This window comes from Lutzomyia longipalpis, chromosome 2 (assembly GCF_024334085.1).
Source record: "Lutzomyia longipalpis isolate SR_M1_2022 chromosome 2, ASM2433408v1".
NCBI lineage: Eukaryota > Metazoa > Arthropoda > Insecta > Diptera > Psychodidae > Lutzomyia > Lutzomyia longipalpis.
The window spans coordinates 35,052,605-35,076,999 of record NC_074708.1 but is presented as its reverse complement, the minus strand read 5'-3'; the positions used below and the strand labels follow the sequence as shown (position 1 = coordinate 35,076,999).

The 24,395-nt window shown below is 33.8% G+C and overlaps 1 protein-coding gene across 3 annotated transcripts; it reads left to right on the top strand.

Moving 5' to 3' along the window:
* The first annotated feature begins 446 nt into the window (after positions 1–446).
* Positions 447–21,047, top strand: LOC129790172 (ATP-binding cassette sub-family G member 4). Of its 3 annotated transcripts, none has more exons than XM_055827546.1 (9): positions 447–715; positions 8,529–8,932; positions 13,358–13,578; positions 14,863–14,950; positions 15,019–15,593; positions 15,674–16,231; positions 16,571–16,615; positions 16,686–17,075; positions 19,265–21,047. In XM_055827546.1, exons 2-9 carry the CDS (start codon positions 8,748–8,750, stop codon positions 19,474–19,476), a joined length of 2,274 nt encoding a protein of 757 aa, XP_055683521.1. In that variant the 5' UTR covers positions 447–715; positions 8,529–8,747; the 3' UTR covers positions 19,477–21,047. The 3 variants fall into 3 exon arrangements, with proteins under 3 accessions (XP_055683521.1, XP_055683520.1, XP_055683519.1); XM_055827545.1 differs by lacking the exon at positions 447–715 and adding an exon at positions 6,202–6,554; XM_055827544.1 differs by lacking the exons at positions 447–715; positions 8,529–8,932 and adding an exon at positions 10,084–13,269.
* The last annotated feature ends 3,348 nt before the right edge of the window (positions 21,048–24,395 follow it).

Genomic DNA, 24,395 nt, shown 5'->3' with positions numbered 1-24,395 from the left:
TTAAGCCTAGCTTAGCAAAACTAAGAATAACAACTAATATGTAGTGAATTAAACCTTTTATGCTACGCCACTGGAATACCAGCTTGCATGCCTCTATGTATACACATGTAGCAATACCTACATATTTATGTATGAGCACATGTGGTTACTTTCCAGCCACAATGTGTTATGTGATTCCGGGGAAAACGACCACATGGCGGAGCAAAGTCTTGGAACCATGGCGTCATGTCGGTGACGCCGGAGAGTACTCAAACGAGGACTCGTGTTTGCAAAGAGTTGACTCGTGACTCGGGGGCTTTGTTGGAAGTTCCCTCCGTGATTCATGCGCAGACCTCAGACTCTCATACACATACACGGTTAGAATGGTATAGTTTGTCGAACTGTGCCAAGAGTTTGAGTACACTTGTACCCAAACTCTGAGTACACAAGCACCGAGCACTCAGTTCAGTTTCTCATGAGCTACATAGTGGGAGTAAGCACAGAAGAGCGGAACCTGGTGCAAAGCTAAAAGCGAATTATTTCAATTTTAACTGAATTGCACAATACAGGCAGTTTAATAACACCAATGGAAACGGAAAGAAAATAAATTGTAAATTGTGAAAAATTGTGTGTCGTCTATACATATAGCTGATTGCAATAAGGCAGAGTCATAAAATACATTGCAGCTAACCATTGCAGAGCTAAGATACAATAATAATAAACATTGGGAGTAACGGTGAGTTTTCTTGAGATTTTCTTTTATTCAGAAAGACAGTAAATTCTTGTTGGATTTACTATTTATTGGGAGTATTGAGAGTAAAAATTTCAAAAATTTATTTGCGTTCTTACACAAAGGCAAGAAAAGGGAAGGAAATGCCTTGTACGGTTTTACTCCGTGTTGCAGTTTTCTTATTGATTTTTACGGTCACCGCGAGGAACTCAATGAACCCATGCTCTACTTTCCATGCTCCTGTGCTAGAGTGAGATAAACCACAAAATTGCACTCGATGATATATGTATATATAAAATTATCCTAGATTTATTCCACGTTAATTAACCCGTCGCGAATTATCGGTGAAAATTCAATTTGCATACCAGCACGTAAATATTATGACAAAAACTCATTGGTGAAAATATATAAAGAAAAAAACACCCTCGCAAAACAAACACACCCCCTTAGGAGAATTTCTAGATCGCCCTCAATAGCTTCACCTCCTTTCGTGTGCGTGTCACCGCTCTTTGGTGGCATAAGGTCAAGATGACATAAAGGTTGTCTATCTTCATTTATTGTAAAGAAGCTTTGTTTGTGAAAATGAATTATTTATATGCACAAGGGATTAAATATTCAATTAACTTCCCTATATAGCAGCGAACACTTGCAAATAATTTAAATTTTGGGCTGATTTTTCAATGGCATCAATGGGAAGCACCAGCAAGTGATTTTCATCGGAAAACTCACCCATTTTACTGACATCTTGAGAGGTGAAGGTGTTTCAAGAATAATTGTTTTGGAATCGTCAGAGATTTTCATGAATTAGTTGGTGTTCCACTTCGTGGCCAACACCAAGTATTGTAATCGTCGGAAAAACCGACCACCTCAGATCGGGCTCAAACTTGGTATGAGCACGTTTCAGACAACCCACATTCCAAAAATGGTGGTGGAAAATTTTTGATCCGGCCGGCCTGCCGGCCGGCCGGCCGGCCGGTCGCCCAAACTTTGCCTTATAGCTCGAGAACGGTAACAGATAGAGACTTCCGGTTTGAAGTTTTATATAGAAATGTGGGTGTAAAATTTCATTTTTTCGCATTTTCAAAATCCAAGATGGCCACCGTCCGCCATTTTGAACTACTGTCAACCAGTTCCCTTATAGCTAGAGGTCTGAAATTTTAGTATGTTGTAGAGCTCAGTGAGACGTTTTCATCAATAATTCATTCTTGAAAATCGGTCAAGCGGTTTAGCAAATATGGCGGCCTAAAGCAAAACGTGTTTTTTCGATATAACTCGAGAACGGCTTGACCGATTTTGACCATCTTAGTATCAAATGAAAGGTTTTGCAAAGCCCTACAATTGTTTAGAATATTTCAAGTTTCAAAAACATCCGCAAGAGGCGCTAAAAACAAAAACAAAAATTGCCTAACTTTAAGGGGCAATATCTCCGAATCCCCATCATCGATTTTCTTTAAATTTTGATATGTTGTAGCAGGACTAATAATCTTGCACCAGTCCAAAAATGAAGAAATTCTATGTCGCCGTTTAGAAGATATAGCCATTTGAAAAATTCTTGAATTTGAAAAGTTCTAAGAGCCATATCTCCTGAACTGCTTGACCGATTTTGCTCATCTTAGTATCAAATTAAAGGTTTTGCAATTCTCTACAACTTTCTAGAACATCAAAAACCTCTAGAACCATTCCTTCGAGACAAAAAATGCCAAAAACTGTTTTAGTAAAACACAAAACCGCCATTTTGTGTTCTGGAGATGACCTTGAAAATTATTGAAATTTATGTCAATTTATAGTCTGTTTTAATACCTTTCCTAAATTAGTCAAGAAATTTCTGTAGGTCTTATAGAACCAGAGATATGACCATTTTTATCCATCAAATTGCCGAATTTTACAAAAAAAAAATCAAATTTGTCTACTAATTCTGCTCACAAATAGTATTACAACGCATAAATGTTGGAGATTCGGTCAATTTGCAAATGTTGTGGGAGTCAACAACAACGCATAAACAAACTTCTACACGTTGTGGGACACCAACTCTTATAACTGGACGCGTTATGATTGACTTTTTAATGAAGATGTTTTTGTGAGATTCCTACTTTTTCTGAGAAATATTAGAATGAATGCTTTATGTTGGTAATTTGAGCAGGAGCAAACTTTCAAGTCACGACTTCTAATTAGTTTTATTTTTCTCTTTTATAGTATTGACAATGAAGTATTAAAATGAATTTTAATTTTTAATTATTCTTTTTTTAGCGAATTTATTATTCGTTTTGTTTTTATAATGTTAATATATTATTATATTTCATGTTTATTAGGTCAGTATGTTAAAGAACAAAACTCTTGGGGCTGAATAATGACAATTTCCTGTAAGCTTTTGAAAACTTGGGCACTTAGAAAACTTTGAAAGAAACACGAAAAGCTTTCAGGAGTTCGTAACGGAAAAATCCCCATTTTAAGAGAATATAGCCCCTGGTTATGTTCATCAACACAAGATACGTTAAAAGTTTGGATGTACAAAAAATTGAAGATAACTTTCAATCATATACATATTTTCTTTATTTAATAATTATTTGTTTAACCACAATAATCTAGTAAAAATCTTTTAATTTTTTTTTATTAGTTCTTCAGGTATTTAACATCTCTTTTAATGAATAGAAAATTGGTGAAAAATTATAATTTTCAGCATTTTTCGGCTCATTTGTCTAAACGTTTTGAGCTTATATTATTTTTGTCTCAACTGTGAGTACTTAAGTACCAAAAAGCTCCCGCAAAGTTTGAGCGATGAATTAGCATAAAATTAATCTGTGTGGGCCTTTTCGCGGTTCATTTGGTTTTGGAAGTACTACAAAAAACTATGAACGCGATTAAAAAGCAAAATCTCGGTGGAATTTGAAGTGTCAAAGGTCAAGGTTTCGAGGTCTCTTGAGACCAGATTATCGCACCTCTGTCATGAATACTGCTATAAAAAAATATCAAGCTTTATTCAGTTGGGAAACGGAAGTTTTCTCAACACGTCTTTTCGCGCTGCAATAAAAAAAATCCGCTCATTTGCATGCGTACCAACACTGTAAGTATAAAGAAAGACAAACTCTGGGTGATAAGAAAAGAAACTGAAAATGCGGTGACGCAAGACCCCCTTGGTTTGTCTTTGTAGTGAATTTAGAAATTGTAAACAAATTGATTTAATAAAGCAAAAACATTTGATTGATGGAACAAAATGCACAAACAATTTTACTCAATTTCCAATATTGCAATTGAAAGTTTGCGCATTTGCTGTGTGATAAGAATTCAGCGAGATCTTCCGCTGATATAACAAAAAAATCACGCCGGAAAATTAAAGTCCAAGGCAACACCACCATCAGACTAAATGGTGTCAATACCAGAGATGTTTCAAAACTCGCGATAAGGGGTGTTGTAGTGTGAATATAAAACTTTTTTTTTCTTCTTTACTACGATGGAAAATTGATACAGAATTCTAATGGCTGGATGCTGGAGGGAAAAGGAGAATTGTATTTCCTTGGCCATGAGATGGCTTAAGCTGGGGGGAGTTCATCTGCACTTGAATGACCCTTGAAGATTCTTTAGATATATAATGGAGAGCTGAATTCATTTATGGGATTTTCTAGAAATAATATCTCGCTCTTCAGCTCTTTATATCGATTTTATATTCAATTCCATCTTGCCTCAATCATCTCTTATACTCTAACAAAGACCCTTCGTTACTCATACTTTGTTCTTTGTTACTTGTGGTGAATTGGTATACGTCACACAAAGACATAATTTTTTTTCATTATATAATAGAATTTATTATTTATGAAATAAAAAAAAATATGCTTCTGTTCTCTTGTTCAGCATAAAAGTTTTTGTCAATGTGCTTACAAAGTTCATTAAATTATGTATTTTCAATCTCATTGATTTGTTAACCCCTCACGTTTACGTGATAGATAAAAATATTTTGAAATATTCGAACTTTTCGTCAGGATATTTATTCTAAGGATGCTTTCAGTGAATATAATTTCCAGTTAGAACGTCTTCTTAGCCTCATTTGCGTAAATTTAATGCATTTCTAGTATATAGTGAAAAAAATTCTGTAAAATAGAAGATTTAATGTTTGAGTCCATGAGGGACCCAAGCTACGTAAAAGAATTAATTCTTCTTTCTTAATCTTAACCTCATGTATGTTTGTTAACACGTGTAGATAAAATAATTACAAATAAGAGATGAAGTATTACAAATATTATTAAGTACCTACCTACATACATAGTACGTATGTACATATGTATATCATTAAAAGAATGAGGAAAAAATCTAAAGAAGCACTTGAGGTTTTACAATAAAAGTATTGTGCAAACAATTTACGATGACGTACCCTCTTGAGCATCTCTTTGTATTATTTTCTAATGTAATATCATCAATGTACATATTAAAATTTATTGTAGTTTTATGAATAATCCCTCGTACTTTGAACATGATTTTTTCTTCTTCACAATGACTTAAACATTTTGTTAGACACGCACGTAATTGATTACGCTTAAGCCGAATCCGGGGTAAGGAAGGGGAGCCCTAGAGGAATGTTAGTGCCTTTGTTGCTTGTCCCACATTAGACTCATTGATAAATTGTGATTTCCGTATTTCTCATAAAAATACCATGTGTGTCTTCCATTGATGACTCCTCGCGTTTTCCGCCGAAAATCCGCGCGAATGGAAACTTCCGAGAGAGCAAATTACAATTTAATGGACACGGATTTCTCTCGTTGCGAGGGTTTTCTGTGCCAAAGACCTCCTCTCTGCGGACTGGAGTTTGTGTGTACCATAGCTCAAGTAAAAATTGGAAAAAGACAGAGGAGAACTTACTTTGAAGATTTCTTTTATTTTATCATTTATTTTAGTAATTTATTTTAATTAGAATTTTTAAAATATTCACAATTTAAAAATTAAAACCTTTTTTATCTTAGGTCAATCATCTAGGTAGATTTTGTAGATTTTTTTGTAGGCCAGGTGTCTTTATCAGTGTAAAGACTAAGATAAAGCTTTTAAGTCGCAAAATATCATTATCAATTTATTAATAGGAAGTGAGTTCAAATACCTGATTGGGTGTTAAAGAAAAGCTTTATTCTATCTACTAGGGGTAATTTAAATCATTTTCCACCTAAAACATCAGTACCATCCACTTCAGAAAGTTTTAAATACTTTACTAATCTACTTGTACGCATATGTACACAAGTATAAACTTCCGTCTTCAATTCATTACTTCCTCGACTAACTTATATAGCTTCTTTGGGTTGCCCCAACAAACTCCCAAATACGCTTCTGTTCGCTTCACCAGCTGACTTTATTACCTAGGTGAGGGTGGTGAGGGGTCGCAGGTGAGTCACCAACAACGCAGACTCGGCTTTTAGCGCTTTTGTTCATACAAATGCTCGTACAACATCGCTGATTCCCGAGAATTGTGAGACCCGGCTGTGGGGAGTCTCTCTCACATCATGCCTCTTTCTTTGAGCCAGTAAACTTTTTGCGCTACGGCGATATCGTGCGAGAACTGCTTTGTTCCGCGACGGAGCGATTTGCAAGTATTAGAGACTCTCTTACTTGCCGAAACGCGAAAATTGCTTGATTTTTGTGCCCAGTGCTACGAAATTCATCTATTTATTCAGTCGCGGTGTCATCCAGCCGACTCGCGGCCTCTGTACCACCTTGAAGCTGTCTAATGTGGACAGAATATTTTCCATGGAGCTGCTATTTTTTCGGGCATAGAGTGATCAGGAATTTGCTGTGAATCTTGTGTCCGTCTAATTTGAAGTTTCTTTACTTGCAAAAAAAGCTTCAGCGATTTCTTGCAAGAGAGGAAAAAGTGAGTGTCCAGCCTCCCTAACCACGAATTTTTCAGTATTATACATATAGCAAAGAATGATGGCCATTTCATTGGTAAATGCTATATACACACAGCTTCCAATTGAGAGGAGTGATCTCAAAAAAGATTTTTCATTACACGGAACCACTATTGGCCTACATTTATTTCCCTTTTTCGCTCTCACAAAAATCAATAATATTTCCATCTCCTCCTGGCAAGCTCCCCAACCTAATTCGTTTTTCCTCGGTAGGAGAGAAATTTTTTTTTTCAATTCTTATAGTTGATAAATATATGTGCATACCTATATTCAAATTTGGACAAATTTATAGCTTTATTTGCCAAAAGAAAAAAATTTAAAAAGAGCATTGTTAAATGTTTTATCACATGGTTAATTCCCACACCTGTCTAATTTGCGTAACATCATCTAAAATTAGGCAAGAGATGCACTTTAGACGGCTGCTTGGGTGCATGTGTACCTAAATGTTGGCTTTGAGTTTCTCAGATGTGAAGAAAGAATAATCTAAAGCTGTGTATACATTACTGAATTCATAAATTCTGTTCTATTTAGAGTTTCACGAATAAGACGAGATTTTTCGTGTAGTTTTTTCCTCAAAATAGACGTCAAGGAAATTTTTTTACTCAATCACGCTTAGGAATTCTTGTTTATATTTCTTTATTCTAAAATGTTGTAATTGGTATGAATACATAATTAGGCACTTAATATAAAAAGTTTTATTGTTTTTGCAATCAATAATTTTATACAGGTAAAAGTTAATAAAAGGAATATAAATTTTATTTCAACAATAACGAATTTATAATGTTTTCTTTTTAAATAATTTAGCGATATCCGTAATTAATAAAAAATCAGATTTATTTTAATTTTAACAATATTATTATCTGAAGAAGAATAAATAATAAGAAAAAAATTTCCTAAAAAAATCTCTTTTTATATTTTTTGAACTTATTAATATTTTATTTTAAATAATATTAAAAGAAAATTATTACTTCATATAAATGGCCCAATTTAGGTTATCCCTTACCTATAATACCTACTATATATTTTAACTTTATTTATTTAACATACTTCCGGGATTGGATGTTTATTTCTAACAATTTCACAACATTCTCAATTTTCAATTAACATTTCGAATTGAAAGCTTGTGTTGTATATCGCAAAATAATTACTATGTGCATTATAAGTATTTACCTACTACTGTTTTTCCCTTTGTTTTGTTTCTGATATCTTTTATCTAAATTAACTATCTCTTTCCATTCTTAAGACTATAAAAGGGGAAAAATATGATTTAAGATTTTATTTTTAATCTCTTAAGATTCAACTGAGAACAACAAAACAAGAAATAATCTAAGAAAAAATAATAATTAATAATCCGTCCCAACCCCTCTTACATCCCTATACCTACCCTATCTCAAGACGCAAATATCTATACCAAAAGCTCCACCGAATGGAGAATGTGGGCCAATTCGATATTTAGCAACTGCGTAGAATGGCAAAATGTGCCTGAGGATGGTCATGAAAGAGATATTTGTACAAGTAAATCTTTCCCTGATGGGGAATTTCGTGCCTTACAAGAAACTCATTCCCTCCCCTTTTATCCTCTTTCGGTGCTTTCGCCATCAATGCTGGAATCATAAACTTTTATTCCCCACTTTCTATGGGCGAGAAAAAAGCGCTAAATTAATAGGATTTCTGGCACAAGACGGGACGTACAGTATCAATGTCAAATGAGGACTCTTTTTTTTTTCTTGCCATGTCCGTGCAGTATTACGTGGTAAAAGGCTTGTCTGTTGGGGAAAGATTATGAAGATTAATGGCAAGATTTCATACACAGACTCTTCCATTTCACTGGGCTGATTTTTGTGGATCATAATTAAATCCCTTCCCCCCACTAGTAATATTATGCAGAATATGCTCTTAATTTTTATTTTATATGTTTTTGTGTTTCATCTTTTCAGATTCATCCCATCCCCCAGTTTATTCGGTTTAACAAAAGGAAAGTTACGGACAGTAGTTATCTCAGCCATGTGATTTTTGAGATAGATGCTCTACCAGTTTGTCTGTACTTACTGGATGTGTTTTAATCTTTGCTGGACGAAGATTTTCGTGTGTTCCTAGTGAGAATTTTTAGTGAAATTTTTTATTCTAAGACTGGGGCAAGAAGTTGAGGAGAAAAAATGGCCGAGGATCAGTCAATTGTGGATAAGGAGGAGAGTCACCCCATTGAAATTATCCCAATGAATTCAACAGCCAGTGCTTCATATCACCCCACACATAATCACAATCATCATATACAAAATCCACCTGGAGGACCACCGATTCTCGTGGAGAACTTCAAGAATGGTTCTCTCAATAGTTTATGGTAAGTTAATGTATAATGTAAGATGCACATAATCCCCCCTTATCGTGGAGACCACTTAAGTGGCACTCAGCAGTAATATGTAAACAAGTAACTTGATATTGATAGAGGTATTATATTTGATGATAAGAAGTGATTATCGATGACAAGACTTCTATTGATGAGGGTGGTGGGATTTTCGGTAGGCAATAGACGGATTTTATGGATTATATCATATATCTACTTGAGTTTGATAACAACAATTGCGGTAGCATGGTTTGTCGTACGATGCAGAATACTTAAGAATTTTAGTCAACTAATGGACCATCATACTACTGGGTCAAACCCATGAACTTGTGTGTTGCCTCTGAAATGGACGGAAACCCTTGACAACCCACAACATTCAATTTTAGTGAATTTATAGCGCGTGTCTTTTGGCACATTTATAGGCCTCGGGAGTCGATCGAAATACTCCACGACCAGATGTTCACATGCGATGGCAATCTTCAGGGTTTCGCGTATTGTTACTGTCCCACACTCAATGAAATGCCACAATGTAGCCACTCCATAACGTCAATGGGAATTATATCTGATAAAAGCCACCTTTCCATTTTCTTGGTCACAATCATTTTGAATAGTGCAACTGAACCCAAAAAATTATTTGGGAAATGTTGATGAATCCTGGAAAAATGCTTTTTTTTCTTTTTATTCTTTATAACAACTAGGAATGATTTTCTTTATTCAGCAATGCTTTTATGGAAATTTTTATGAGAGTTTTTCACAGTGAAAAGCTTTAATTTTTGTGTTACTTATAGAGCTTTCAAATTTGAATTGACAGTACCATGACAGGATACTTTGCATACACAGAGAAGACTGAAGTTTACTGGGTCACGCAAGGGTCAAGGGAACACTCAGAAAAATATTTTTCAAATTGAAATGGAGCAAAATTATCACGCAAAAACTAAGGGGCTAAGGGCCAGAAATTTCATTAAAAAATTTCTTTATGTTTTCGCAACATAAATATTTCATAAGAGCTGAATTAATCCATTCCAGCATTTTATTGCTGATTAAACATTTGCTCTAAATTATTTGCTTGTAAAGATCCTTTCTTAAAACATTTCTTATAAATTTAAAGCATTTTCAAGTGTCTTATCAAATTGTTTTTTCCGCTGTAACACATTTTTTTATCCCTCTGACAGCAGTATCACTCCTGATAATTCACGTAATATGTACTATAAAATATTAAAAATAGCTGTGTCCGGGCAAAAACATTGCTATTTATGTATATATTTTTTCCTACTTTATCAATAGAATTACTGTACCTATATAACATTTAAATCTGTCATTTAATTATAATTTTATACATCTCACTAATTGGGAAAATATAGGGGAGACCGGGGTTAAAAAAGTCACTTAAGGGTTTAGAAAATCTCAAAATATCATATTTCCCAAAAGATGAAGCGAAATGTATAGCTAATTTCTTTAGGAAATTTACTGCCCTACAACTCTTTCTCAGATCATTTTGTTCTATCTAGCTAGGAAATATGATATTTTAGGCTTTTTCTAAACCCTTAAGTGACTTTATTAGCCCCGCTCTCCCCTAATCATTTTTTGAGAAGGATAAAATGATTGATAAAAAGTATTTAAAGTAAAAGTTATAAAAACTCTAACCAAATGGCTCGGATTATTAAGTTTCCAGTAATCTCTTATAAACTACAGGTATAACATATCCCGGAATTTCAGTTCTCACGCATGAGTTTCAGATGAATTGAAATTCTTAAGAAAATGATAAATTAACTTGAATCATCTCAAAGCTTTTCAATTTTTTTTTTCAATTCTAATCGCTTTTTTTTTAACTTGAAAAATTTTGTTTTGTTTTTATTCTCATTAAATGTTTCAACAACAGAACTCAAAAAAAAGTAAATTGTACTACATATTTAACCCGAAGGTATCCCTACATTTTTTGCTTAATAAGACAGATTGCCTGGTCAAGTGCACTTGCACTGAGCTGAGTGCACTATGCACGTGCTCAATCAGATACAATGGCAACATTATGACCTCAATGAATCAATACATGAGAATTCGTAATTAAATATCCGTGCATAAAACAATCAAGAGGGGCATAATCAACGTCGTGAACGGCATGATTTTTTATATGCATAAATAGTAGGTACATAATGCTCAACTTTTGCAATTGGATGGGAAATATTGGCAAAAAGTGCAACAGGTCACCGTTAAATTTAAATAATTTATTGGCACTAATGGACCTCTAAGCATTTTATATACATATCACTGCCTCTATGGAGGTGTTCTAATTCAATAAATTGTCCCCGCCAAATGAACCCATCCTATCTAATATTGGTACGATAAACCATTTCCGTGGGTGGCCCGACTAAATTATTGACTGTGTTAAACCACCCTACTAAATTGAATGGTATGATTTTTCTACGTCACAACCACCCCATGTTCTTACATAAGCCCCTCGTTCTTTTCTATTTTTCCATTAGCGACACTCGGTGGCAATAGGCAAGGGACGTGGATAGAGCCTTGGCGTCACCCGACGTGCCCCAAACGAGGGGCTTATGATTACCTGTAGTTTGCGTTTAAATATATGTAGGTATTTAAAAAAAAATATATTTTCTTATATACAACGATTTGTATTATGTGAATCACAGAGGTTCAATTAAATTGAACAAATTATTAGTTTCCCATTCAACAGCGCAATTGAGAATTACAGAGAGGAGATGCGGAACCATTGTGTAACCTATAGATACATATTTTGCATTACAGCCATTAAAACTATATAAATCGAAGTATTAAAAAAATATTTTATTTTAAAAAAGAATGCCTAGAAAGATAAGTCACGATTTTAACGGCTAACAACTTTTGATTGAATTTAGATATTTGAAAACTTCTATCTCGCATAAAATGCGCAAACTCAAAAAGTTTTAGATCAGAATGTGAAAGTTTCCCTTCTGTTAAAGAACTTAAAAATTAATTTTATTTCATAATTTAAAAATAAGTAGGTATGCCAAGCATTTTTTTCTTTAAACCACAATACATGAGGTCTAATCGACTGTCCAGCTGATTTTAAAATTCCTACTTGACTCTTCGTACCAGGCACAAATTATTTGTCAATTTAGAGTCTATTTATTAATTTGCTCTTTGCCAATTGAGAGCCCCTCCGTTGAACCACAATTGGTAGTACATACCAATCAATTTCTATGGCAACTTTAGCATGGAGTATTTGTTGGTTCGCTGAAAAGAAGTGCCTCGGTATTCCTCAACTTTGGCGAGTGTCAGTGGAGTTTGGACATTAGTGCGCAACGGACGAAAGAATCCCATTGATTTTCCCACTTTTCCAACACCTTGTGGAAATTTGCCCTACGCGAGAAAGATCATTTTCGAGGTTGATTGGAAAATGTACTGACAGGGATGGCATAGCTTGGAATACTTCGATTGACGTTATAAAAAGTGAACTTTTTTTTAAAAGTTATTTTATTGTTTTGTCCGCAAGCCATGAGAAGCTGAACTGTGTGCCCCGGAGGTCGGCAGTGCCTATCATTTCTCGCAATTTGTGAGACACGCCAAAATTGGCGGAATTGTTCATATCAATTTCTGCCTCATGTGTGAACCATATCATTTGAATTTTGTATATCAGAAGTATAACGCATAATTGGTCTCTGTGCGTGTTGCAAGATAAATTGATGATAATTATATCCAGTGGAAGAGTGCAGCAGCGGTCTGAGTCTTTAGTCCACTCTCAACACGACACCACGTATTGGTGTTTAGTCTGTGCCCTGAGGATTGCCATTTCTTTTTTTTCCCCAAGAGTTACCGCACATAGAGAAAAGTAGAGAAATTACATAATCAACCTATTGCATGCAATATTGGATAGAAGAGTTTCAATGGAAATTTAATGGAGAAAAACTCGTAAAGAAAGGTTCATGAAGAAATATCTCGTGTTCTTATCCATTTATAATTATCGTACTAAAGTCTCGCACACACGAAAACTATATAGAACTACGAGTCCCTTGATCAGTGCCGGTATTTCGAGCTGTATAGAAAAGAACACAAGATTAGCAAGAGGAAAGTGAATATTTCAGTGTAGAAAGAAAGAAAAAAAAACGGAAGTGCATAAGCATGGGAAAACACCGGAATAGCGTTCCATCTGGTTGTAGTAGTTTGGAAAGCCTTGCTCCAGGAGCTTCACAAACCCTACAACTTAGTCACTATGACACAGTAGTTAACTTCCTCAACAATCACCCCACAACGACATTGGGTGCGGCCGCGAAGGGCGAGTCTTCAACCACCCTCCAACCACCCCCGACTCAACCTCCAATCTGGGTCAAGCGCTCCATGTACATATGTGTTAATTAATTATGCTCGTGGCGAAAGAAAGAAATGTGTGTATGCTAAGGCAATTTTCTCTTGTTCTCTGTTTTTTAGTGACCAAAATAATCTCTGCAATGGGTCCGTGGTCAACACACCAGGACATCAGCTAGTGCGTAAAGTGCACAATCAGAGCCCCAATGGACAGAAGAAGCCCATGGTGACACTAACACACTTGCCTAATCGACCACCTGTCGATATTGAATTCAACGACATCTCCTACTCCGTTTCCGAGGGCCGGAAGCGAGGCTTCAAAACTATTCTCAAAGCAGTCAATGGTAAATTATATTCATCTTATTTTCTGTTATAAGGGGTGGTCAAATAATTTTGAATAATCTAGGAAATCTTTGAGATAATTTTTAAATAAAAAAAAAATAAGAATTAGAGACGATTCTGTCTTTAATAAGATTTTTAATATTCTTTGAAAAATCTTTAAGAATTTTGATTGTTTTCTTCTTTAATCGTATTTTAAATAAAAAGAAAAATACTTTTTCAGGATTCGTTAAAGATGTTTTTGAATGTTTCCTGGAATAATCCTTTCTTTTTTCTTGGAAGAACAATAGAACGATTTAAAATTACAAACTATCAAAATCTTCCAACAGTTCTAAATTAAATAATTGTAAAGAAAAGATTTTTAACTGAATGACCAAAAATTGATTAGAATTTAAAATTTTCATTTTTTAATACATTCTCTCCTCAAAAAATTATTTGAGAAAAGAATTAAAACAATTTGATCTAGTCTAAAAAGCGATGCAGCTTTTATTACCTTCCATTCCTCAAAAAATTGACAAATTAAACAACATTAATTTTATCTTCAGATAGCTTGTAATTTTCTTCATGACATGCTCCACGTTTTTCACATTTCTTGCTCCTTTAAATCTACCCCCGTAAGAATATTAATTTCTTCGCCTCAATACTCAATTTTCTTCCAAGGAGCAATTATATATTCTTCTACATGCGTCGTAAAACCTTAATAGGGTTTTGGCAATGAATTTTCTTGTGACGAAAAGAATAAATTCTAACCATTACATAGACTGTTCCAGATTCTAAAAACACTCAATTAAACATGTATATGTGTAGTAATAGCTATTTTATTCGCAGTGGGAGAGTTGCCCTGGTCAGTGCCACAAGTCCAATGAATTATTTAAATCGTCAGCTAAAGTTCTTTCGCTGATGCGAGAATTTAATTAAACGCCAATTAATTTCTCCCATTTATTTAAATTGTGATTAGTTCACAAAATGGGAACATTGAATTTTTATTTATATATAGGCTTACATTATATATAATTCAACATTGCATACATATGTACAATGTCCCCTTATTTGGCAGAATTGCCGTCAATTCAATGCATTTTTGCGTGCTAAATTATTGCATAGAGCACATCTCATTAGAATGGATATTCGCCATTGCGGCACTGGAGTTTCATTGGATGTAATTGATGGGAGTTTTGAACTTACGTGGTCTCTAAAATAACATCATCGTGATTTAATAAAAATTAATTGATATTCATTATGTTGTTTTTTCAAGCATTGATTTGTTTGTTTCCTTATTTTTCTCGCAGGAAAATTCAAATCAGGCCTATTGACAGCCATTATGGGCCCATCAGGGGCTGGAAAGAGCACACTTATGAATATTTTAGCTGGTTATAAGTAAGATATCATTTTGCTTAATTTTTTAGGGAACTAACGTATAAAAATTTAAAAAATATTTTCTTCAGAACATCCCACCTAAGCGGAACTGTGATGATAAATGGAAAGGAGAGGAATCTGCGGCGTTTCCGAAAGCTTTCATGTTACATCATGCAGGATGATCGTCTGTTGCCATACATCACAGTCAGGGAGGCGATGATGATTTCGGCGAATTTAAAGCTAGGCAAAGACATGACAGTTGCGGTAAAGAGGGTGGTTGTTGAGGAAATCATTGAGACACTAGGCCTAGTTGAGTGTAGCAACACACTCACGCTCAATTTGTCTGGAGGACAGAGGAAGCGCCTCTCAATTGCTCTGGAATTAGTAAATAATCCGCCAGTGATGTTCTTCGATGAACCAACCAGTGGTTTGGATAGTTCAACATGCTTCCAACTCATTTCGCTGCTGAAGAATCTAGCTCGTGGCGGAAGGACCGTGGTGTGTACAATTCATCAACCATCAGCTAGACTTTTTGAGATGTTCGATCATCTCTACATGCTAGCTGAGGGTCAGTGCATCTACAAAGGATCTGTTCGGGGGCTGGTTCCCTTCCTTTCGGATCTTGGCTTTGACTGCCCCAGTTATCACAATCCAGCTGACTATGGTACATCAATTTAAAGTTTTTTTTTTCATATTAGAAATTTAAACTAAAATCTAATATTTTTGTGATTTTTCTTTGAACAGTTATGGAAGTTGCTTGTGGTGATTATGGCGAATGTTTGCATAAGTTGGTGATGGCCGTGAAGAATGGCAAATGTGCCAATTATACGTCATCGTCGTCCAACGAAAAGTTAATTGGCAACGGAAGCAATGGAATTGCCAATGATATCTCTAAACCGCACAATTCTACAGCCCTCCGCCCTGGTGACGTCCAAGAGACATCACTGACCAAATTTCCACCCTCAAAGTCTGACTTTACCGCCATCACAATGCCCAGCGATGAGGGTACCACCAAGAGCACAGCCCCCACAACACCGGGCGCCACCTGCACAACATCCCTTCTTGATTCGAGCGAAAGTGTAATGGCTCTGCCCAACAAGTCGGGTTTTCCCACATCTGGATGGCTTCAATTTTGGATTCTTCTCAAGCGCACTTTCCTCACGATTATGCGGGATCAACAGCTCACCCATATGCGGTTGCTATCACATGTCATTGTTGGGACTATCATCGGAATGATCTACTACGATATCGGAAATGAGGCATCAAAAGTAATGAGTAATGCTGGATGTGTATTCTTTACAGGTAGATAAAACTTTATCACACATTGTACATAATTTACAATCATTCCAGGAGATTTTGTAGGATTGCGAAAATGATCTGTATGGGAATTTGTATATATTTGGTTTTCCGCAATTTATAGTATTTAATACATAAATTGAGAAAACCAAGGCCAAACTTATTGGCCCCATTTGATTCATCTCGTAAACATGAAACTCTTTTACAAAATCGTTTAGAGATCTCTATTTTTAAAGTAGGATATCACAATCTCTTAATTGGGACTCATTGAGTCTTTTTTACTCAATTTTGTGGAACATCAATGAGAGTTTCATCAAACTAATCCCACCTAATTATCTCTTTTAGTTCTCTTCACAATGTTCACTGCAATGATGCCAACTATTCTAACATGTAAGTCCAATTTTTTACTACATTTCATGCAACATATTGCTTAATGTAAAAATATTTTCTTTGAACACAGTCCCAACGGAAATGGCAGTTTTTGTGCGAGAACACCTCAACTACTGGTACTCACTGAAAGCTTTCTACTTTGCCAAGACGATGGCGGATCTTCCCTTCCAAATACTCTTCTCAAGTGTCTATGTGGGCGTCGTGTACTACCTCACGTCGCAACCAATGGAATGGACACGAGTTACAATGTTCGTTCTTATATGCTTACTCACATCTCTCGTGGCACAGAGCCTGGGGCTATTGATGGGTGCAGGATTAAGTGTTGAACTTGGTGTTTTCCTTGGGCCCGTCTCCACAATACCTACAATCCTCTTTTCCGGCTTCTTTGTCAATTTGGACACCATTCCCGGGTACCTACAGTGGGTTACGTACGTCAGCTATGTTCGATATGGATTTGAAGGTAAATTTAATGCGAAATAAGCGGCATACGGGATGATTAAATAATTTGGGAAATTATTTAGGAAGAAAATGGCCTGAATGTGAGATTTTTCAATATTTGTTTTTAAACAAAGATTTTTACTTTAAAGAAACCCAAGAAATTAAATTTTTACCAATATTTGGTCAATTAATGATAAGTTCAAGGAAATTTTTAATTTTTTGTAACAAACCTGGTTAGAGAATCGGTTCGATTTTCCAAAATTATTTTACCATCCCTTTTTTTTTTAATTTCTTTCATTAATTTTTGGGATTAAAAGTCATTTAAAATATCATTGACAAAATATAAGGACATTACAAGAAGGTGAACTCCTTCAGGGAACATCGAGAGACTTCATCTGTCTGAATCAATTCTAATTAAAAACAACTTTTTCCGGGGTTTTTAACGGAGTTTGCGCGTCTTCCTCAGAGGCTGAGAAGAAAACTTATTGTAAGAGTTTTTAATTTTTTCAAAAGAATTTTGTGAAGAATAAAAGAACTGATAAGGTTAGAGGTAACTGGGGTAAAATGGTGAATTTGAAAAAAAATTAAAATTAATATCTCAAAAAGCAGTGAGAGCTAATCTGTCTAATTTCGTCAGTAGTTGCACTTCCTACCCCTGCCTAAGCCTAGAAAGTTTCATAACAATTGATCCAATATTTTGGCTTTTATTTGAAAAACAATTTTTTCGAACCTCAAAGTTACTCTGACCACTCAACTACAAATTCAGTTTTGGCGAAATTCTCTGCAATATTTTTGATCCAAATGCATTTTTAGACAGAGTAACTATTGCTAAACACGAATCTAAACTGAATTTTCCGAAAAAATTTCCGAGTTTTCCCGTAAAACACTGATAGTAAAAAGTACCGCTTGGGGCAAAATGGTGAATTTGGTGTTTTTTTAAAATAACTTTTTAAATTTTTGAAAAAATAATTTCCCTTAATTAATATAACTATTACATACAATTTGGGATGTTTAATCACTTACTATTACCAATTTTTATAAACTAAAAAAATAAAAAAGGCAATTTCCTAAATTTAACGTTTTTTTTTTAATTTTTTGTATTTTTTTTTATTAAAAAAATTTTTAATTAGTACACAAATCTCTCATTCTCAATAGATATTTTAGTGCCTTGCTAAAATAATTTCATTAAATTAAGATTAGCGAACAAAAAACGCAATTAACCATTTTACCCCAGGATTTTTGGAACAGGCAAATTTAAAAGGGTTTGGAAAATGGCATGAAAAAGCATTTTCCCATTGAGATAGAGAAAAATCGTCTGAGACAAAGTTGTAGCCCGGAAAATTTCCTATAAGATAGTTCTCATGGGAAATCTCAAATATTTCCATGGAACTCAGGAAAAATTATCTCCCAAAAATTCACCGAATTACCCCAGTTTCCCCTATCTGGAGAAGATACGCAAATTACTACGTCGAAAGCTCCGGAGAGTTTTATTTTAAACGGGTTGGATTAAAACAGAGGAAATCTGCCGAAGCTCTCAGAAAGAGGTTCACCCTCCTGTAAAGTCCTTGCATTATTCTCCTCGAAGAAACTTTTAGAGTTTTAATAAAACAATGTATTTTTTGTCTATAAATTATCGTTTATTTCCTCATTTAATTGAGCTTTAAAATTAAGTACAAATTAGTCATTTCCCAGTAAGGTTTATGGACCAAAATTTGCTCAAATTTTGCACAATATTTTGAGTGAGTTATTTTGAGCTTTTGTGTAACGATTAAACAACTTTTCTTAATAAAAATTCGTCAATTATGAGCTTTTATTATTTTGAAAACTTTAATTTATCTTAAAGTAAAATTTATTTACTTTTTTGGAAAAAGAAAAGCAATTTGCAGGCATATTCTTTTTTAACAAACCCACCAAAGCAATTTCTATTCTAATTTAACGTCACGTTAGAATTGAGTTGAATAATAAAGGTTTAATTTTTGGCCGTGCCAACAATTCGGACTAACGTGACCTACCCAAAAATTCACTTATATTGGAAGTGCCCGAATGAGTGTTGCATTTCTGATGGGACTTTTATTGGAATCACATCTGCTGTGTGGCGATAAAAGCATCCTCCCGAGTACCATTCTTATGGGGACTTTGATAGCCCTAATAATACTATTGGAGCATCTTCCTCAACAATAAAATACCTCTGTTCTCTGCTCGCCCAAACAGGTGCTATGATTGCCGTCTACGGGATGGATCGTGAGAAGATGCGATGCTCAGAGATGTACTGCCACTTTAGGAGTCCCAAAAAATTCCTCGAGGAAATGTCAATGGAGAATGCGGAGTTCTGGATTGATGCCACAGCTCTAATAGGCATATTTATTGCCCTGAGAATTGTGGCATATTTCGTACTCCGCTGGAAAATACATTCCATCCGCTAAGAATCAATTAATCAACATTTTTCTTACAAAAATTCAGACGTGTAGCAAATTGGATCATTTCTTCGTGGTAACATTAGCATGTAGAGTTGTTTACCTATCAAAAAAAAAATAATCATAGCTGATAAATATCCTGACGTAGGAGGTATAATATACACAATTTCGCTGCATTACAAGTAGATTGAGAAAAAAAGAAACGAAAGTGGATGGATTCTAGGTCCATTTAGAAAAAAATGTTTATTATACTGATTGGACTGTCAAGTAGAATGAAAACAACGTTTTTTTTTTCGGTCAAACATTTTATCAATGAAGATTCTATATTTATTGGAAATAATTGAAGAGTGAATTAGAGAATACGTATATTTTGTACGTCACTACCTTTTGATATTATCATTAGAATTTAGATTTGTGGACTTGATCTATATTTGGATAGAGGAACAGCATTATTTAGAGTCTCCCCCTTTAAGCGGGGAGTTTTAATTGACAAAATATTCATACTATCGAATGCATGAATACAGAAATTTTTTCATAAAAAATATACATTTGTATGAATATGCATATTCGTAAATTAAGGGTGTTTAGTTTATTATTATGTTTTTTTTTATTTTATTAAAAATTTATCATAGGCATTCATTCATAAAGTTCAATTCTTATATTTTTTTTAAATAAAAAAAGCGTGTTTAAAATTTAAGAAATCAAAAACTCAATAATATCGTACATATTTCAATAGAAACTGTATAATAGCGATTTTCGGTGGATTTGTCGGAATCATTTTTTTTTCAACTTGAATTGGGAAATTGCACAAATACTCTTTTAAGTTTTCTTTCGAAGGAAAAACAAATAAATAAAATATACATGCTCATAAAGTATAAGAAACATTTCAATAGTTCTTAAAAACAAAGTGGCGCAACCACTCAAAAGAAAATTGCAATAGAGAGCAGAAAATGAAAATAAAAAAAACAACGGAAAATTTAAATTTTTTTCATCATATTGTGATAAATACAGTATTTAAGAGTTAATGAACATGAATATATACCATATTCCAAGTAATACAAAAAACCAAAATGATAAATAGCCTATTCTCCCCTTTTAGCAAAATGTAAAGCATTGTGTAATTCCCATTTTTAGGTGCTCCATTGACTCAAAAGAAAAAACGGAATACTAATTATATTTCTTTTATCAATGGCAATTTATGTTGACTCGCTCCTTCATTTGAAAGGATCAATTGTAATTCTTAGTCTGCTATCCTCTATATTATGTACATGGAATGGCAAGATGGCAAGAAAAGGTAAATGTGTGAGGCAAAAGAGAAAAAAAATCAATTTTGTGATAATTAAATGAATAAATAGCGAGAATAATGGCAGAGAATGTGGAAGAAATAGCAATGGATCTCGGTAGCACACACCCTTTTATAGTTTATAACCTCCACAGACCTTCGACAATGTAACCTCTTGACCCTGAGTCAACCAGCAAAAGTGGAATATATTCAAATAGTGTGATGAAAATAGCGCGAAAGGTTTTTATTTGATAAAAAAAAATCAATAAATTCAGAAAATAAATCATACATTATCGTATTATGAATTTTTTATTGAACTTTTTTCACCTGCATATGGTAAGGAAAATAAGGAAAATCATCTTATTGAATTTAAATTTTAAGCTCTTAAATTTGTTTGTTTTAGCATCATCACATTGACGTAGGTACTTTAGTAAAAATCGTATATAAATTAATAGTTAATGCAAAAAAGGTGTGTAGTGGAGAGTTATTATTTTATGACCTTTTGCGACACCAAGCACAATGTTTTTGTACTAAACTTTTTTGTGGAATTCAACAAAAAAGCAGCGTTCAAGTGGAATTGAGAAATACATATAATAGCAAAATGAGAAAGAGACTCATATTGAAAAGTATACTAACACAACGAGCTTTGAACAGGGTGTCGTTGGTATTAAGAAATAATTCGTTTAGGAAGAGGTAAGTAAAAATTGTAAAAAAAACTATGGTTGGAATTCTTGTAAGATTCTGAGAATAATTTTCTTTTCCTTAAACAAAATTTTGAAATAAATCTGCTCAGTCAATCTGTTTTTTTGCCCCCAAATCTGTTACTTAAGGCTTGACTTTCTGACGATGGATTTAATTCCTAGCCTGTAAGAAACATTAGTCACATTAAAAATGTCTGATTACTACATACGGCCACTTTGCATATACATAAAAAGCAACATAACAAAGCACATTTGCAAACCCCTTGAAGAAGAGCGCGCTCAATATAAACAAGTATCGTCACAGGTTTGGTGTAGTTAATTTTATTGAAAATCTGTCATTAGTTATGAATATTAATATATCTATGTACTTCAGTTGACTTAAGTTCTTTGCTGTTTGACTTCAAGTTTCTTGCTACATCTTCGTACAAATACATTACATATATTTTATTTGCAAGAAAATTAATTTTTTGCAATATATGTATGTCTTTTTATCAGGTGTACTTTGGGAATTTTATGCGTCATACGTTTAAATAACAGAACACTGTAACAATTATTTTATTTCTTTCAATTGATGCTTATATTGATGTAGCTGATGTAGCATAAATCATACTTATTAAAATTAAACTCATTCACATTATCTTCTCTGATGAAAGAAATTTCACATAAAATTCAGTTTTCCCGCTCTTCCCGTCACACATAAAAAGCTATGTTGCAAAAGCATACATAAAGCATAAATGAAACATGATGATTTCATTTGAAAAAAAATACACGGTTTCATATGATATTCGTAATTTTTTTTTTAGTCATTGACTATGAATTAAGTTTAAGAAAATCTCGAAAATTTGTATTTTTCATTGAATAAAAAACATAGGTCACCTAATAGAAAAAAATTGGAGAAAATTCTAGGACAGGAAATCTCTAAAAAATTTTTGAATATTCTGCAATCTTCCAGAGAAGGACTAAAGGAATAATTTAAAAAAAGTAAATGGTGTGGGAGGGCACGGTTTTCGACCTTCAGCAGTTTCTCAAACACAATATGTTCTGCAACGTTTCGAAGGTTTTATTCCTTCCTCATCAGGCCTACAAAGTGTGTTACAAATTTAGTTTAAGACCTTTTTGAATTTAGTGATGATGATGAAATTTAGTCTTCCCAAATGCGCCCTATTAAACGTTTGTTTCTCCACATTTTGCTCAGTTTTACAAATTATTTGACAAAGTTTTCCCAATTCAATTACCTGTAAGTTCTTTGATTTTCCATTTTATTTCATTTTTAATTAATTATTCAATTTCAAATCTAAATCTAAATTCAAATTAATATTGTAATTCAAAAAGGTATTAAACTAAATTTGTAACACACTTTGTAGGCCTGATGAAGAAGGAATAAAACCTTCGAAACGTTGCAGAACATATTGTGTTTGAGAAACTGCTGCAGGTCGAAAACCGTGCCCTCCCACACCATAAACTTCAAACCGACCGCAATCCATCATACAAAAAAAGTAAATTTGCTGTTCTCTTATTTTTTTAAATAAATAAAATAAATTGAAAAATCTTTTCAGGAAGACTACTGTCTATTTAATTTGCTAATAAATGTGTTAGTCATATAAAGTCTTGGCTATGATAATGTAAAGTAGTATATATTAGTGAGAATGACTACGTCATTCAAAATACATTATTTACAAGAATGCTGAGATTTTAAAAAGTTAAATTTTTTTTGCATGGTTTTATTAAAATTAATTTGATAGGTATACATATTTTTGTCATAACTCATTCCTTTAATCGATTACTCCACAAGTTAATAATTTTAATTTCTCACACATACAGCATACTATGTATTCCGATCAGCTGAACCTGTTTCACGCGATCACTTGAATTTTGCAGAAATGAGCGTGATCTCATTGATTGAAATAATATAAATAAATGCTGAATTCAGCAAATTAAATCAAAAAGAAAATTACGACAATGTACGAAAATAGTTTCTCATTAAAATTACCAAAGAAGATGAATTTGTGCTGATTTTGCGAAAAATTGCTGAGGCGAATGATCGCAATATACAATAAATTTATCAGTGGGTGATTGAGCAAACTTTTGCATTCTGCATCACACTCTGCCCCTGTGATCGATAATGGTCGACGAGTTTACTGGCTCGGCTTGAGCTCAAATAGTCACTAGTTGAAGTAGGTCAAATCAACATACGTTCGCGTTGAGTGTGCTTCTAGTTTTGCTCTCAACACAACGGATCTTTTCCAAGATCTTTTCAATGTACCAACGCGAACGCGTCCATGAGATGTTGATTTCCACCACCTTCTGCGACACGTCCAGCAACCTCTTTTTGCGATCACGTACTGTGCACATAGCGGTAAGGTATGGCCCGGCATCTCTTGCAACAGATCATCTCGCGATCGCGATCTTCTGTCTCTTTCCCAAAGCGAAGATGCTATTTTATCAATGATATTGGTTTTTCATGGTGAAAACACTAATGGAATTGCTTTTGAATTAAATAAAAAAAAAAAAACATTTAAATGTAGTGTACATATGTACATATATAAGTTAGAAATATATATAATAATAATGTATGTAGGTATCTATACATGAATTAAAGAAAACAATTTGAAATAATTTGATTTTGGAAGAGTTCAAGGTTTATTGACAAAAAATACAAAATTTTGATTTTTTCATTCAAATGTTTTAAAATTACATAAATTAAAAAGTGAATAAATGCTTAAAACTAATTTTATGTACCTAGCATCATAGAATTACTAAATCGTCAATGAGCGACCGCCAGAGAACTTTGTACCTACTTTTTTAGTTCCTATTGCTGTGATCATAAACACAATGCCCTATTGCAAAATTATCAAATCTCGCTCCTATTTTATATGTAGTATATTATATAGATTATGTATGTATATATTTACAATACTTTGATTAGTTTATCGCCTCATATTTTC

Excerpts from the sequence above, each read along its gene's own strand:
- LOC129790172 (XM_055827544.1), top strand. The coding sequence starts at position 13,052 with ATGGGAAAACACCGGAATAGCGTTCCATCTGGTTGTAGTAGTTTGGAA. Across the intron at positions 13,579-14,862 it reads TATTCTCAAAGCAGTCAATG|GAAAATTCAAATCAGGCCTA; the intron begins GTAAATTATATT and ends TTTTTCTCGCAG. Across the intron at positions 14,951-15,018 it reads AATATTTTAGCTGGTTATAA|AACATCCCACCTAAGCGGAA; the intron begins GTAAGATATCAT and ends TATTTTCTTCAG.